This window comes from Trachemys scripta, chromosome 1 (assembly GCF_013100865.1).
Source record: "Trachemys scripta elegans isolate TJP31775 chromosome 1, CAS_Tse_1.0, whole genome shotgun sequence".
NCBI lineage: Eukaryota > Metazoa > Chordata > Testudines > Emydidae > Trachemys > Trachemys scripta.
Window position 1 is genome coordinate 345,468,095 of NC_048298.1, and position 14,507 is coordinate 345,482,601.

General features: G+C 41.2%; 1 protein-coding gene across 1 annotated transcript in view; it reads left to right on the top strand.

Moving 5' to 3' along the window:
- The window catches only part of LOC117873308 (disintegrin and metalloproteinase domain-containing protein 20-like), a 188,197-nt gene that overhangs the window by 12,438 nt on the left and 161,252 nt on the right, over window positions 1-14,507 (top strand). The window contains 3 exon segments of the mRNA XM_034762535.1: window positions 4,896-4,974; window positions 11,998-12,074; window positions 12,619-12,826. Coding sequence (XP_034618426.1) covers window positions 4,896-4,974; window positions 11,998-12,074; window positions 12,619-12,826 — 364 coding nt within the window.

The window sequence follows — 14,507 nt, forward strand, 5'->3', positions numbered from 1 at the left end:
AATAAAGAATAACGTCTTTCAGCATTATAAATCCAAAATGTGAGTATCTTTAAGCGTTATTAAACCTTAGCATTATTATCAGGCGGTATAATTATGAACTTTTCTTTATTATAACTGGTTCACATGTAATAAATAAGGTCCATAAAAGAAAAGTAACAGCATTAATGCTTAATAGACTACGAAAGTGATGATGTCACACTCCAGGCGGGTAATCATGAGGATGGGGGTTACTTTACAAACAACTGGTGTCAGGTTATAACATCAAAAAAGGTCATTTTGTTTCCGTGTAAACACTATAACTAATTATTATAATAGGTAAGTGAGTGTATGTTATTAATTATTTCTTTATAACATACACTCATATAACATATAACTTTAAGCAGTGAAAAGACATGTTGGGATGGCTGCAATGTGGTTTAAATCGCCAACCATGTGGTGCGTCAGCCATCCTAAACACTATAAGGCTTGCAATCGGGAGCACAGATAGTACATAACAATATTAAAATGCCCCATTGCAGAAAGAGGAAAAAGAAAACCCTCAGGAGCTGAGTATCGTAAACGAAAGGCTGAGAAGGAAAAGGACCAAGCAAAACAGCAGGGATCCTTCCTGAAATATTTTCTCTTTAATCCAAATAAAGATGGAAGCAATTCACAGCATCCAGAAGAAGGAATTTTACTTCGAGAGGAGGTTAGCTCACATCCTCATGGAAGCAGTTTGGAACATCAAGATGATGGAAACTTGCTTCTAGATGAAGGCAGCTCACAGCATCAGACTGATACAGAAGTGGAAAAAATGTATTCACCTTCAGAGACATATGCAGAAATTGAAGTAAATGAAGTAGAATTCTGGAAGAAATGATGAGGAAGTTACAAACAAGTTACAGTATGGGGACCCAGCTTCATGGCCCAGATGTGATGACAATGTGCGGCAAATTCTTGTGGAACATGGACCCGAACAAGTTCATGAATTTCCCTTCCCTAAGGATGGAAATAAAATAAAATTCTCTGCTCAGCATTACAAGAGGAAACTCATTAATGGGGAAGAAATTCCTCGAAACTGGTTACAATATTCAGTGACGAAGGATTCTGTGTTTTGCTTTTGCTGCAAGTTGTTTAGAAATCAAGTAATTTGTAAATCACTTACTGAAAATGGTTTGAAGGACTGGAAAAACATATCTTCAATTCTCTCTTCACATGAAAGTAGTACAGAATATTTAGAATGTTTTCAAAATTGGAAAGAACTTGAATTATGATTGAAAAAAGGAAAAACTATCGATGAGAAAAAATTACATATGATCAAAGAAAAATAAGAATATTGGCAACAAATAGAGTGTCTGATTGCTTTAGTGAGACTTCTCGGTGGACAAAATTTAGCATTCCGTGGCCATGGTAGAAATGAAAAATTGTACACTCCAAATAATGGAAACTTTTTAAAATGTGTTGAATACCTAGCTTTGTTTGATCCAGTCATGAAGGAGCATCTACGTAAAATAACTGATCATGAAACACAGGTTCATTACTTAGGAAAAAATATGCAGAATGAACTGATTCAAATCCTAGCAAATGCCATTAAAAAGAAAATTGTAGAAGCTGCCCATTCTGCAAAATACTTTTTAATAATACTGGACTGTACACCAGATGTGAGTCATGTTGAACAAATAATGATGATCATTCATTTTGTGGATATGGAAAAGTCTGCAGATGAAGATAATGTTGAAGTGCTCATAAAGGAACATTTTTTGGGTTTCGTACGACTGGAGCATTTATGACTGAAACTATTCTACAAGAGCTTGAAACAATGTCATTATCTGTTGAAAACTTACGTGGCCAAGGCTATGATAATGGGAGTAATATGAAGGGTAAACACAATGGTGTGCAAAGGAGAATGATGGAAATCAATCCTAGGGCCTTTTTCGTTCCTTGCAGTGCGCATTCTCTGAATTTGGTTGTCAATGATGCTGCTAGATGCTGTTTGGAGGCAAGCAGTTTCTTTGACCTGGTGCAATGTGTTTATGTGTTTGTCTCAGGCTGAACATGCCGTTGGGAGATTCTGACTCACCATGTGAATTCTCTAACTGTGAAACCGCTTAGTCAGACAAGATGGGAAAGTCGTATTGATGCTTTGAAGCCTCTTCGCTATGAACTTGGAAACTTTTATGATGCCCTAACTGAAATATCTGATGATCCTACCTTTACTGGATCATCTGGCAATATGGCACGTTCCGATGCAGAAGCTCTTGCAAATGGCCTTTCCAAGTTCAAATTTGTGACTTCACTCATTTTGTGGCATAATATCCTTTTCGGGATTAACCTCACTAGTAAGCAGCTTCAGGAAAAGAACTTGAACATACATTCTGCATACACATAAACTTCAGCAAACTAAAAATATTCTGGAGGAATTCAGAAGTGATGAATGGTTCGAAAGAACACTGGTAGATTCTCTTGAGCTTGCTGAAGATATAGACTTTCTGACAGAATTTGAACCAGAACCAGTTCGCATTCAGTTAAAGCAGGATAGCATAATGGATGATTTTGGATTTGTAATAATAAAAATTATAATTACAATTTTTAAGGCATTTTTATTTGAAATCGGACTGAAATATCTAGCTGTGGTGTACACATCTATTCTGAAAATTTTGTGTCTTTATTTTATCTGATCTCAGAAACATTGGTCGGACAGATGGACAAACTGAATAATTAAGCCTCTGTTTTAAAAAAAAACACTTAAAAAACATTAAAAGGAAAAAAGGGGCAAAATGTTTCCCAGTTTACCAAAAACCTCAACCTAGATCTGCCCTTGGGGTTTGGGGGTAGGGGGTGCTGATTGCATGGTTTGCCTAGGGTGCCAGTTGCTGGCAGCTAGTCTAGGGCCGCCCCTGCTCATTTGCAAACTCTGCTGGAAAAACTCAAACATAGCAGGTTTCAGGGTAGCAGCCGTGTTAGTCTGTATCCTCAAAAAGAACAGGAGTACTTGTGGCACCTTAGAGACTAACAAATTTGTGCCACAAGTACTCCTGTTTTTTCAAACATAGCAATCGGTCTTAGCAGACACCCCGAGACCTAGCAAATATTTAACAGTATTTGGCTTTCTATATGATATCCACAGGTTGCAAAAGAAAACAGCAAAACAGATAAGAGAATTTTGTATAAAACTGGAGTTGGCATTGACTCATGAAAATTCAAAAGACATTGATGCTACAGATTTGTGTAGTGAGCTTCAGGCTTTTTCAAGACGACTTAAGAAACATTCCACTCCTGAAGAAGTACTGAAGTTTGTTTGTGAAAATAAACTCTCAGACAGTTTTCCAAACACTTTTATAGTTCTACGCATTCTTTTAATGTTGCCACTTTCCGTAGCTAGTGGGGAACGTAGCTTCTCAAAGTTAAAATTGTTAAAAACATATCTGCGTTCGACAATGTAGCAAGAGAGACTTGTTGGACTTGCCACAATGTCAATAGAGCATGAAAGAGCTGGAAAACTGGATCTAAAAACTAGTGACTGAATTTTCAAAACTTAAAGCAAGAAAAGTCATGTTTTAAGAGCACAGAGTGTTTTTTATTCAGAGTGTTTTGTAAATACAGGTTAAAGTTCATTGAAGAGTTTTCTTATTTCTTTCTATATTGGATGTGGACCTTGTCAGCACTGGAAAAGCTCCAAGTAAACATGCTTCTTTCAGTGCTACGTTTCTCTCAGATCCAGCATTTATAAACACATTCATACAAAACTCCTCTGTGTGTGTGTGTGTGTGTGTGTGTGTGTGTTGCCATGTCTTCAATGTGTGTAATAATACAGAACTGTCTAAAGAGGTGTTCTTGGGTTTAATTAGGAAATCTGTGAGGGATGCCCAGTAGATAAAGCACTGGATTTGGGATTCTATTCCCTGTACCACTGGTTCATTGGACACACTGGATATATCATTTCATCATCTTGTGCGTTAGTATAATGGTATCTCTGCATCAGGTACACTCAATTCAAGTTTTTCTTTATAACCCTGAGGACTAGGAATACTTTTGTAATTAATGCATAGATTCTGGAGCACAGCTTTGTGACAAGAAGAGAATTCTGCAGCAAATTCACATCTGCAGAATGGACTGGGTCTTGACTGTCGATTCATATAAGACCATTTAGGTGGCTAAATAAAGGTATTTCGCCACCTAAATTCCACTGACTTTAGTGAGAGACAGACACCTAAATACCTTTGAGGAGCTGGGCCTTAGAGCTTATGTAACCAACAGTTCACATGCATCGAGACTGCAAGCAGCAATTGTTGGAATTTTTGGATCTGATATTTAAGACTAGGGTATGAGTAGACAATTAACCAAAAATACCTTTATTTCCCAAACTGATCAGCTTCTTACCAAAGGAAGTACATCCTGTATGCTGTACTCAACGTCAGTATAAACCCCTACTATGATAATGTTTCCGTAAGACTAAAGAATGGCTTGTTAGGTACGGTAGAGCTAGGAGGAAGACCCATCATATCATCCAGGTGTCCCGTGGTCTTGGCTGTCTAATAGGCCTGCTGAGCTAAACCTTGATTCTCAAATACTCCTTTTTGTATTCTGTGCCTAAATGCCAAGTGCACATATTTGTGTCAGCTAGTGTTCTGCTTGTCTCAGATACATCCTCATGCAACAGTTGCTAGTTTCCTCTCAAAGCAGTTTTAATTAGCTTGAACTAGTTTTGTGGTTTTAGTTGACAGAAAAACAACGCCCTTTCTTTTTAGAAAAACAACTTTAATTTGCCAAACAGCAGCAAAACTAATTATAACCAATTTTACCTAATGACTGACTATCCTAAATTTATGTCAAGCGCCATCTTGCATGATCTATATTTCTTCAGCAGGGTCCCCTGCTTTTGGATTTCTAATTTTTTTTAAATCTTTTATTTTCAGAATGTTCATAGCCCCAAATTTCCCAGTTTTTACTTACAATGAGAAGGAAGAATTGATAACAGATTATCCATATATACAGGTAAGCATAAGATATGTATTCTCTAATGTACAATTCTGAGTAAAATTAAACTGCCATATTCTAAAGACTAGATGGATGAAGTTTTTCAGTTTTGGTAACAAATTCCTGGGTTTTCAAATTGAGTTCTAATTTGAGGGACTTTTCTGTGGAGTAAGACAACCATGTCCTGGGCTGAACGAGGATGAATGTAACCCAAGGTATGGTTAATAAATCCCTGGTTAATTACCTTACCTTAGACTTTAGTTCCTTCTGAGCAGCTGACACATTGAGCAGTTGAGTTCCTTCATTTAAGGTCACTTGCTAGTTGTGGTACTTCTTCGCGGGTGATGCCAGAGCATTCAGTATTCTCTGTCACTGTCTTCTGCCAGTTCTTCCTTGGCCTTCCTCGCTTACATTCTACACATTTCATGGATAATAATCCTGAGGTAAAATATTGAATTTTTAAAATTTATTAGCCAAATTCTAACTGAAAGAGGGGATGACATGAAGAAAATGGGTTGTCAAACTGCTGAAAGTTGCAAAGATTTAAAATAAAAGTTTAAAACATTGTTGGCCATTCCCACTCTCTGTTCTCATTTCCCTCTTCCCTTGTTACAAGTGAGCAGGGCTCATCTTCCCTGAATAGCTGCAAAATATTTTTGCTTTAAAATCAAATTGTTAGGGAGTGGTGGTTGCATTCTGTATACAACGAATGTAGAGGCAAATGAATAGTTACTGGAGGGCCAACAGCCTTGCTGACCTATAGAAGGAAGTTGATTGGGAAAGTATGATGATGGGAAGGGCTCAGTCCTTTTCCCACTGAAGTAATTTGTTAACCTGATTTTTATAGGGCTGATTTATTATAGGCTCACCAATTATCTGACCAGAAGATACTTAGGTTCTTATCCCAAAATGGGGCTACAAAATTACACAACGTAGAGAGTTCAATACTTTGTATGGGCCCTTAGAGTGTCTGGCAAGGACATTCACACTGAGAACAAAGTCAGGCTTTAGAATTGTTATTAAAATAAAGGAAAGAGTTATCAAAGCTCCAAACCACAGAGCCAAAAAAAAAAATAATTGTAGTAGTAAAGTACTGGTACTATCCCTTTACAAAAGCTATTTAAACTAGAATATTCACACCTTTCCTTAAGGACCTGGTAGTGGGAGACAAAGGACCAGCCTCGTCTTTGGCATGCCAAATGAGTCTGATAGACTAGGTTTTTCAATTTCAAGATGGTGGAGATCAGGGTCAAGTGTTGAGTAGCTCAGCTAAATTGCAAACGCTGAGCTGATAGCTAAACAAAAGAGGACTTGAAGCTAAAAGAAGGATATCTCCACATGGTGGTTTGCCCTCTTATAGGATCTTGGCAATATCCTGAATATTCATGTCAGTGCCCAGCCTTCCATGCCCAAATCTTATTTCCTCACCCAGATAAATCTTGGGGTACACTTATTCTATTGATACATAAGAATATGCCAGACTATAAAGTTAAGATTTTGTCATGGATATTTTTAATCAGAGTCATGCACAGGTCACAGGCAATAAAGAAAAATTCACAGGAGCTGTGACCTGCCCGTGACTTTGACTAAAAATCTGTGACAAAGTGGGGATCTGCAAGTCTCCACGCCGCCTGCAGCGAGGCAGCTGCACAGCAGCTAGGAGCTCCGGGGGCCCCACCAGGGGTTGTGTGTTGAAGCTCCAGGGTCCTCCACAGCCCACCTCTGGGAGCTGTGGGGCCGCCTCCTGCCTGCAGCAACTGGGGGCTGTGGGGTACCCCTGCTGCCTGCAGCTGCCAGGGTCCCCTGCCACCTGGAAGAATTCATCCATTGACCTAGCAGTGTCTACACCAGGGGTTAGGTTGTATGGTAACATACAAAAGCCAGTAAGTGAACACTTCAATCTCCCTGGTCATTCTATTACAGATTTAAAAGTCACTATCATTGAACAAAAAAACTTCAGAAACAGACTTCAAAAAGAAACAGCAGAACTAAAATCCGTTTGCAAATTTAACACCATTAATCTGGGCTTGAATAGGAACTGGGAGTGGCTGGCTCATTAAAGAAGTAGCTTTTCCTCTCCTGAAATTGACACCTCCTCATCTATTATTGGGAGTGGACTACATCCACCCTGATTGAATTGGCTCTGTCAACACTGGTTCTACACTTGCGAAGTAACTCCCTTCTCTCCATGTGTCAGTATATAATGCCTGCATCTCTAACTTTCACTCTATGCAATGGGAAATCAGGACCCTGAGACTGAGAGTTCCCAGGAATAATGGGGAGAGGCCAATGCTCCAGGTCAGCCTAATTGACAGGGTGGGCAGGCTAATCAGGGGGCCGGAAGGCCAGGGGGGTCCTGTCTTCTGTGTGAGGTCAGGCAGGGCTCTGGGTAAAGAAAGTGGGAGTGAGGACTCAGATCCTTTCTCTAGCCCACTTCACCGGGGTAGTGTATAAGCCAGGAAAGTTCCCCACAATAGTGGGACTATTCCCCCGCTTACATTTAGCACAAAAAATGAGACACACATACAAAAGAGGAGAGAAAACAATAGCAAAGGTAGAAATGCAGCTTCTGTCTCTGGTGCTGACTCTTACTTGCACCCTCATTGCTGGAGAAACACAGGCACAAAACATATTCTTATCAGACACTCCTATACCCAGCAGGAGGTTTAGGGCATTGTTTTTCACTAACTTTCTGGTCATAGGCTTATAGCTGTGTTGCAAAATAGTCTTGGCCAGCTAAGCCAGACTTATTGAACAAAAGACAAAAGGAGAGAGATAGGAAAGAGAAGAAAGGAGGTGGGGAAGGAAAAGGATGCATGGGGGAAGGGGCATGACAGACTTACAGTTCAGATGGTGGTCAGGATTAGCCAGATTCAGTGGAGGTGGTGATACTGGAGTCCTTCTTTGTCTGTCATTCAGTCTGGTCAGGCTATCTCTTATGATGAGAATGGTGAATGTCGCACAGTGTTATGGTGTATCCTGGGGCCCCAGGAGACTGTGGGGGTTGTAACCATGATGGTGAAGCTTGTTCCTCCCAGTCCTCCTGTCTTCCAGCCAGCAGATACGTTTCTAAAATCATGATTTCTCCCCAAAGTTTCTTTATTTTTAAGGATCCTAAAAGGGAGTGGTAACCAGAATAGCCCATGCCCTCATTTTGTTCACTAATTAGGCCTAATTTGCAACACACCAGTTTAGGACCATTGATTTCTGGCCCCATACTACTTTTGTTTACCTGACATGATTTCAGCACAGTCCCTGAGTGACATCACTAGGCCTTTTTCTTTGGACTAATTCAGCCCCTTTGTTTCCCTTTTGATTCTTTCCCCATTAACATTTGTTACAGGTGATTGGAACATTTAAGCCTCTGCTGCTCTGGATTCCCCTCACAGCAATCGTAATAGGTGGCCAAGAGGGGGTGCTTGCTAGGGTCTATGACAGAATGGTAGCAGAGATGGGATCTACAAGTTAATCTGTGAAGTTTTTTTTAAGACGCTTTTGGTGGGGGATAATACTTTTGCTCTACACTGAAAGTCGGGAGCAGGTCTGTTAGTTTGTCTCAGGTTTAAATTAATTAGCAAGCATGAATTATGAACACTTCATGAAAGAGCAGCTTCTGAGCATGTGTGCATTGCTGCTGATCAGAAGAAATCTGATTAGGTGACCATGCGGTGCTCATGCCTTGAGGCAGGATGGGGCACTAGCTCCAGACCATAAGCTGGAAGGGCTCCCTTTTTCTCCTGCAAGGAAAGCAGTTGACCGAAGAGATGGTGCCAGAGACTGTTCCACTGATAATTCAGCAGATGTAACAGGAAGGGCGAGAGGTCCAGAGCTGCGGATGCTGGAGTGGAAATTAATGTTCTTGGAGGAGAGATGGTTGGAGCTGGTGGCCAGCAGAGCAAATTGGATCAACAGAACCTTGTTGACCAGGTCAAACACAGCTGGCTCAAATAGGAGAAGAGAGTCAAGTCATGCTCCTGGAATCAAGGAAGAAGGACATACAACATGCCTAAACAGGGGCTAATAGGCAATCAGGTTGGGGTAGAATGAATCCCATTGCTCTGCCTTTAGCCTGAGTCAATATGGACACCAAAGGATGTTCTGGGACTCTGACTGTGGGAACATGGGAGGTTATTTCACTTGATGTGTTAATCTGCGTAATGATGTAATATGGTTAACCTCTGAAGGTTCAGGTACAAACTGTCAAGGCCAGAATCAGTGGCTGTGGGGTGAGATCTCTGTCTACCCTCGCCTAAGTCAGGTATCTAAAAGGTATCTAAAAGGGTGTCATAAGGAGGAGGGAGAGAACTTGTTCACCTTAGCCTCTAAGGATAGAACCAGAAACAATGGGTTTAAACTGCAGCAAGGGAGGTCTAGGTTGGACATTAGGAAAAAGTTCCTAACTGTCAGGGTGGTTAAACACTGGAACAAATTGCCTAGGGAGGTTGTGGAATCTCCGTCTCTGGAGATATTTAAGAGTAGGTTAGATAAATGTCTATCAGGGATGGTCTAGACAGTATTTGGTCCTGCCATGCAGGCAGGGGACTGGACTCAATGACCTCTCGAGGTCCCTTCCAGTCCTATAATCTATGAATCTATGAATAAGTCAATGCTGACTGTGTCTGTGGCCCAGATTTCAGCTGGGAGCAGCGAGATATTGGTACGGCTAGGAGATGCTCTGGACCAGACCTCCTCTGGGAGCAGGGACGATTATGGCACAGCTGACAGATGCAGGAAACTGCAGGAAAAGAGAAACTCAGGCACAGACAAAAGGTACCAAGTGTCAGAACTCCCCTGGAGCGAGTGAGGCTAAGAGTGGTAAAAAATGCTGCCACATTCATGATACTCACCAAAGGGTGGGAAAAGCTCCAGCTGGGTGTGAAACAATCACTGGGGGAGTGTAAATTAAAAGGAGGTGGAAAAGTTCCCTTTAATCTCTAGCTTCTGGTTATTTGGTCATGATGTAATTAAACTTGAGGGAGATGGAGGGGGAAACACACCTCACCTCTCACCAGGAGGTGTGAAGATGGGAACTGGGCTTGGGGGAAAGTGAGTAGATTCCACCTCGCCCCAGCACCGGGACCACTCTTCTCACAGAAGGAGACCCAAGGATCTTGGGATCACCCCAGCCAATCAGAAATACTGGGGTGACTAGCATATGGGGGCCTGCTAACTCTGCAGCTAGTTCCCCCTTCCCTAGCATAATGAGGGAGGAGATTTATATAATGTAGGAAGGAGCCTAACTATGATGTTTTCATGACCATTGGAACTGTTTAATGACTGAATGCATGTATTAAGTTTGAATTAATAAGTAGTTACATAAGATGTGCTGTCTGAAGGTGGGGTGCCAAAACATCTCTGGAGTACCGGTCAAGTAATCAAGCAAGAGTGCTTTCAATAAGGGAGAAATGTGATGGATTGGGAGTATGTCTGTACAATTTATGAATTCTGGTCCATCTTGGGAAGTTGTACTATGAAAACCTGCTGTGCCTATATGCATGTAGATATATTATTGCTGACAGATCCTGTAGCAGGTTCACATCAGGCAGAAATATAATAGGATGGTGCTTAGGACTCCATGACTCTATTCAGGAACAAACCCTCTGAACAATGGGTGAGCTGCATTCTTAGGAAATCGGCTTAGCTGACTCACCTGAAGGGAAGGGGAAAGGAAAGAGCAATGGAAAATTACCCAAAAGACAGACTAAAGGAAGCCAGGGTGGATTTAAAATAGCAAGCTGCACAGAAACACGGAGAACCAGACAAGGAGGAGGCTTTGAGAGCAGGAGGGAGCAAAATCACCCAAAATGTAGAAGCCCTATGATGCAGGGGGGCCCTGCCTGCTTTTCTGAGCCGAGATGGCTCTAAGAACTCTGTGCAACCCAAGGGACTCTGACTTGATCCCAAAGAATACCCTGGTGTGGTAAGGAAACTAAGACAGGTACACTGCATGTAATGTTTACTGTTTTGTATGATCCGTGCTGTCCTGTGCTTCACATACAGAAGTAGGTCTGTTGTGTCCAAGTATTACAATGGTGTCTGCACAATGGGGCCCTGATTATGCTCTTGGTATTTAGGCCCTCCTATAGTATAAATAAACAATTAATAGGAAATTTCATTCACGCTTGTATCTTTTCTAGAATCCCCCACATCTGACAGTCCAACTCTCCCTTAAGTAATTTGAAGGAGAAGATTGGTTTATTTTCTAAAGAAGTATCCCCTAATCTCTTATTAAGGCTCTGTTGGAAATGACTGGAATAAAATAGTACTTAACTTTAATGTCGTTGTCTTCTAAAGAGGAAAAATATTGTTCTGGAATTGGTCTGCCTCCAATTGGTGGGCAGAAGGGGAACAGGCCCTTGTCTGGACATGGTGGTTCCTAGGAAGAAAATACACAAATAAGACTGCATTTTCACTTCAGTTTCTTGATAACACTCCTATGTACCAGAAGCTTGTTACAGATGGTGTCAGATTTTCATATAAACCAGTACTCTTTCCTAAACCTTTTGAAGGAGCAGGTGAAGCAAGGTTGCATAGTTTGGGAGTTAAATTGAATCTGGTTTATCCCTCTTCTTTCACCTTCCCTGGACATGATTGCATTAGAAAAATTCATGTCAATTCCAATAGGCCTCCTTTTCTGTAAATAAATCTTCAACTAGCTGTTGATAGTAAGGTAGCAGAAGCGTGAATAGTAATATATTAGGAATTAATTGTGTGAAAGGTATAATATTTGAGAACCTCTCTTTGAAGCTCACTCTGTTTCAGCTGCATTATCTCTGCACTGTTAACATGAGTGTAAAGGAACAAAACTTGGTTTTGACACCAAAGTCAGCAGATCTGAGTACACAGGAGAACAGATCTGCTGAGTGAAAAGGTATCATTTATACAGTCATTTTTCATATTAGAATCACATTTTGAAATCAGATGCCAAAAAAAATTAGCCTTTGCATTGTGTATATTTAATTTAGTGTAACTAGTATCTGCTATTCTATTTGACTAAAATTAATGATAGAAAAGAAAAACGTTTTTTTTTGGACATTGCAGGATGATTGTTACTACTCTGGATATGTGGAGGATGTCCCAGAATCTGTTGCCGTCCTCAGCACCTGCTCTGGACTCTGGTAATGTAAACTCCTCAGTATGCTAGATTGCAAACATTATGAATTTTCTTCTTCTGAAATGCGAAGGTAGATTTAACATAACAGAATAACTAGGTTAGTGCCCTTTTACTTTTTCCTAATGCAGATTTCATGCTAATGACCATGTTAAGGGTCATTTGCTGCCACTGCATAGGGCTAGAATCACAAATTTATCATCTTAATTTTTTATTCTATTTTATAGATTTTAAAACAGTATGTAGTGTGGTAATGACTGATCTGTGGCATAATGACCATTTGGGGGCCTTCTGGCTTGTAATTGTGCCTCCCAAAGGTGGCAGCGTTACCAAGAACATTGATATTTGATTGTAAATCGGAAATGTTTGTCTCTCAATAGCACTTTCCTTTTAGAAGGGAAGGGAGGAAATTTCTGTTAAAGTTCTACAAAAACTGCATTATATCTCAAAAATAATTTCAGATGGAAAATTCTGGACCAGATCTAATATTTTTGTAGAATTTTTCAATTTTTCCAAATCTCTAAATCACATTTCAATTTTGCAATTCTCAGGGGACATTTGAAGATTTACGATTTAAACTATGAAATTGAACCTGTTAAATCTTCCTCTACATTTCAACACATCATTTATCAAATGGCAGCTGATACAGACTCACCTAGTCGATGTGGAGTTGCTGATGAAGATATCGAAGATCAAACAGCTAATGGCAGAGAACATCAAATATCTGAAGTTCAGATGGAGAGACAACTTGTAATAGATGTAAGTGTTTTATATGGGTTCACATAAAATAAATGGCTAGTATGTGCAGGGGTAGTCAGTAGGCAGACCGTGGGCCAAATTTGGACCGTCAGGTGCTTTTGAATGGATGCCAAAATCTTTTTATTATTATTGGATTTTTTATTATTTTCTCTGGAGTCTGGACCTTGACTATACCTTGACCAAGAAATTTGGACCGTCACAAAAAATAATTGACCATCCCCCAGGTGGAACATACTAAGGGTACGTCTATACTTACCTGCTAGTTCGGCGGCAAGCAATCGATCTTCTGGGATCGATTTATCGCATCTTGTCTAGACGCGATAAATCGATCCCAGAAGTGCTCACCGTCGACGCTGGTAATCCTGTTCCGTGAGAGGAGTAGGCGGAGTCGACGGGGGAGCCTGCCTGCCACGTGTGGACCCGCGGTAAGTACCTTTAAGTTCAAACTAAGATACTTCGACTTCAGCTACATTATTCACGTATCTTGGTTCGAACTGGGGACCAGCCCTTAGTTATGCATGTTAGGCCCATTTTTCAAACTCATTGTCGGAAGTGACCTTAGTTGTGCTGGAAATTCACTTTGTAGTCAGGGGAACAAATTAATTCTGTTTATCCATCCATAAATCTGGTAACTAAAAGCATTCCTATCTATTGATTGTGAAGGAAGTAGTTTGTCAGCCTCATGGAATCTATTCATTGTGTGCCTAAATGCCCCAGTTGGTAATCCCAGCTCTATTTCCCTTTGCTGATTTCTTTCTAGAAATGTTGTCAGTTCCCTTCTTTTTTCAGGGTCAGATAAAGTCCAGTATTCCACTTCCATCTGGCAAAAGAAGGATATCCCCTTCCCCCCATGTGTTTCACTTAGGGAAGGCCTAACACTCTGGGAAAGAGAGGGTACTGGGTCTACACTAGACTCTGTTAGGACCCAGACCCTCAAACATCCAATAAACAGTCCCTGGGAAAGACAGAAGATTTAAAACCAAGGATAAGGTTATGGTCTGTGGGACATGTTTAGACATTGGCTGAAAGAAATCCCTCTGGCATATGCAAGCTCTTGTGGTAAATCCCTTGCTAATAGCTTAAATTCTCTGCTGTCCCTTCTGCTACCCACAACTAAATCTCCTCCCCTGGAAGACCACAGTCTTGGTCTCAGTGGGGTACTGTGATGGGGGTGTAAACCCCACACTGGAGAAGTAAGGATTAAGGAGCAGCTCTGGGCCCAGAAATCCCTGCCCAGCCACCCCGGGTGGGCATGCTCATGGTGGAGGCTGAGCTCAAAGGGAGCAGTTTAGCTCAGTCTGGGTGGATGGAGCAGGAGAGCAGCTGTGTGTTGCAGGCTCCGGCGAGAAGCCCCCGAGGCCCCATGCAGCTGGGCCTAGTCCTCAATGCCAAGCTGCCACAGGCCTTTCAATTGCGGAGATCAGCAACAATGAGCTGTGAATGCGAGAGGAAAATCCTTTGGATCACAGACAGAGAGAACTCCAGAAGGGACTCAGAGGCAAACCAGTGACACCAACAGAGGAACAGAATCTGGGATAGGAAGTGGCCCAGGGAGGAGACATAGATGCATCCAACTCTTAGGCTGCACATTTTTGAATTACTGCTTCATTGGGCTCTGGGTTGGAACCCAGAGGACTAGGGAGGGGCTGAGTTTCCTTACTCCCAGCCATCGATGCTCACT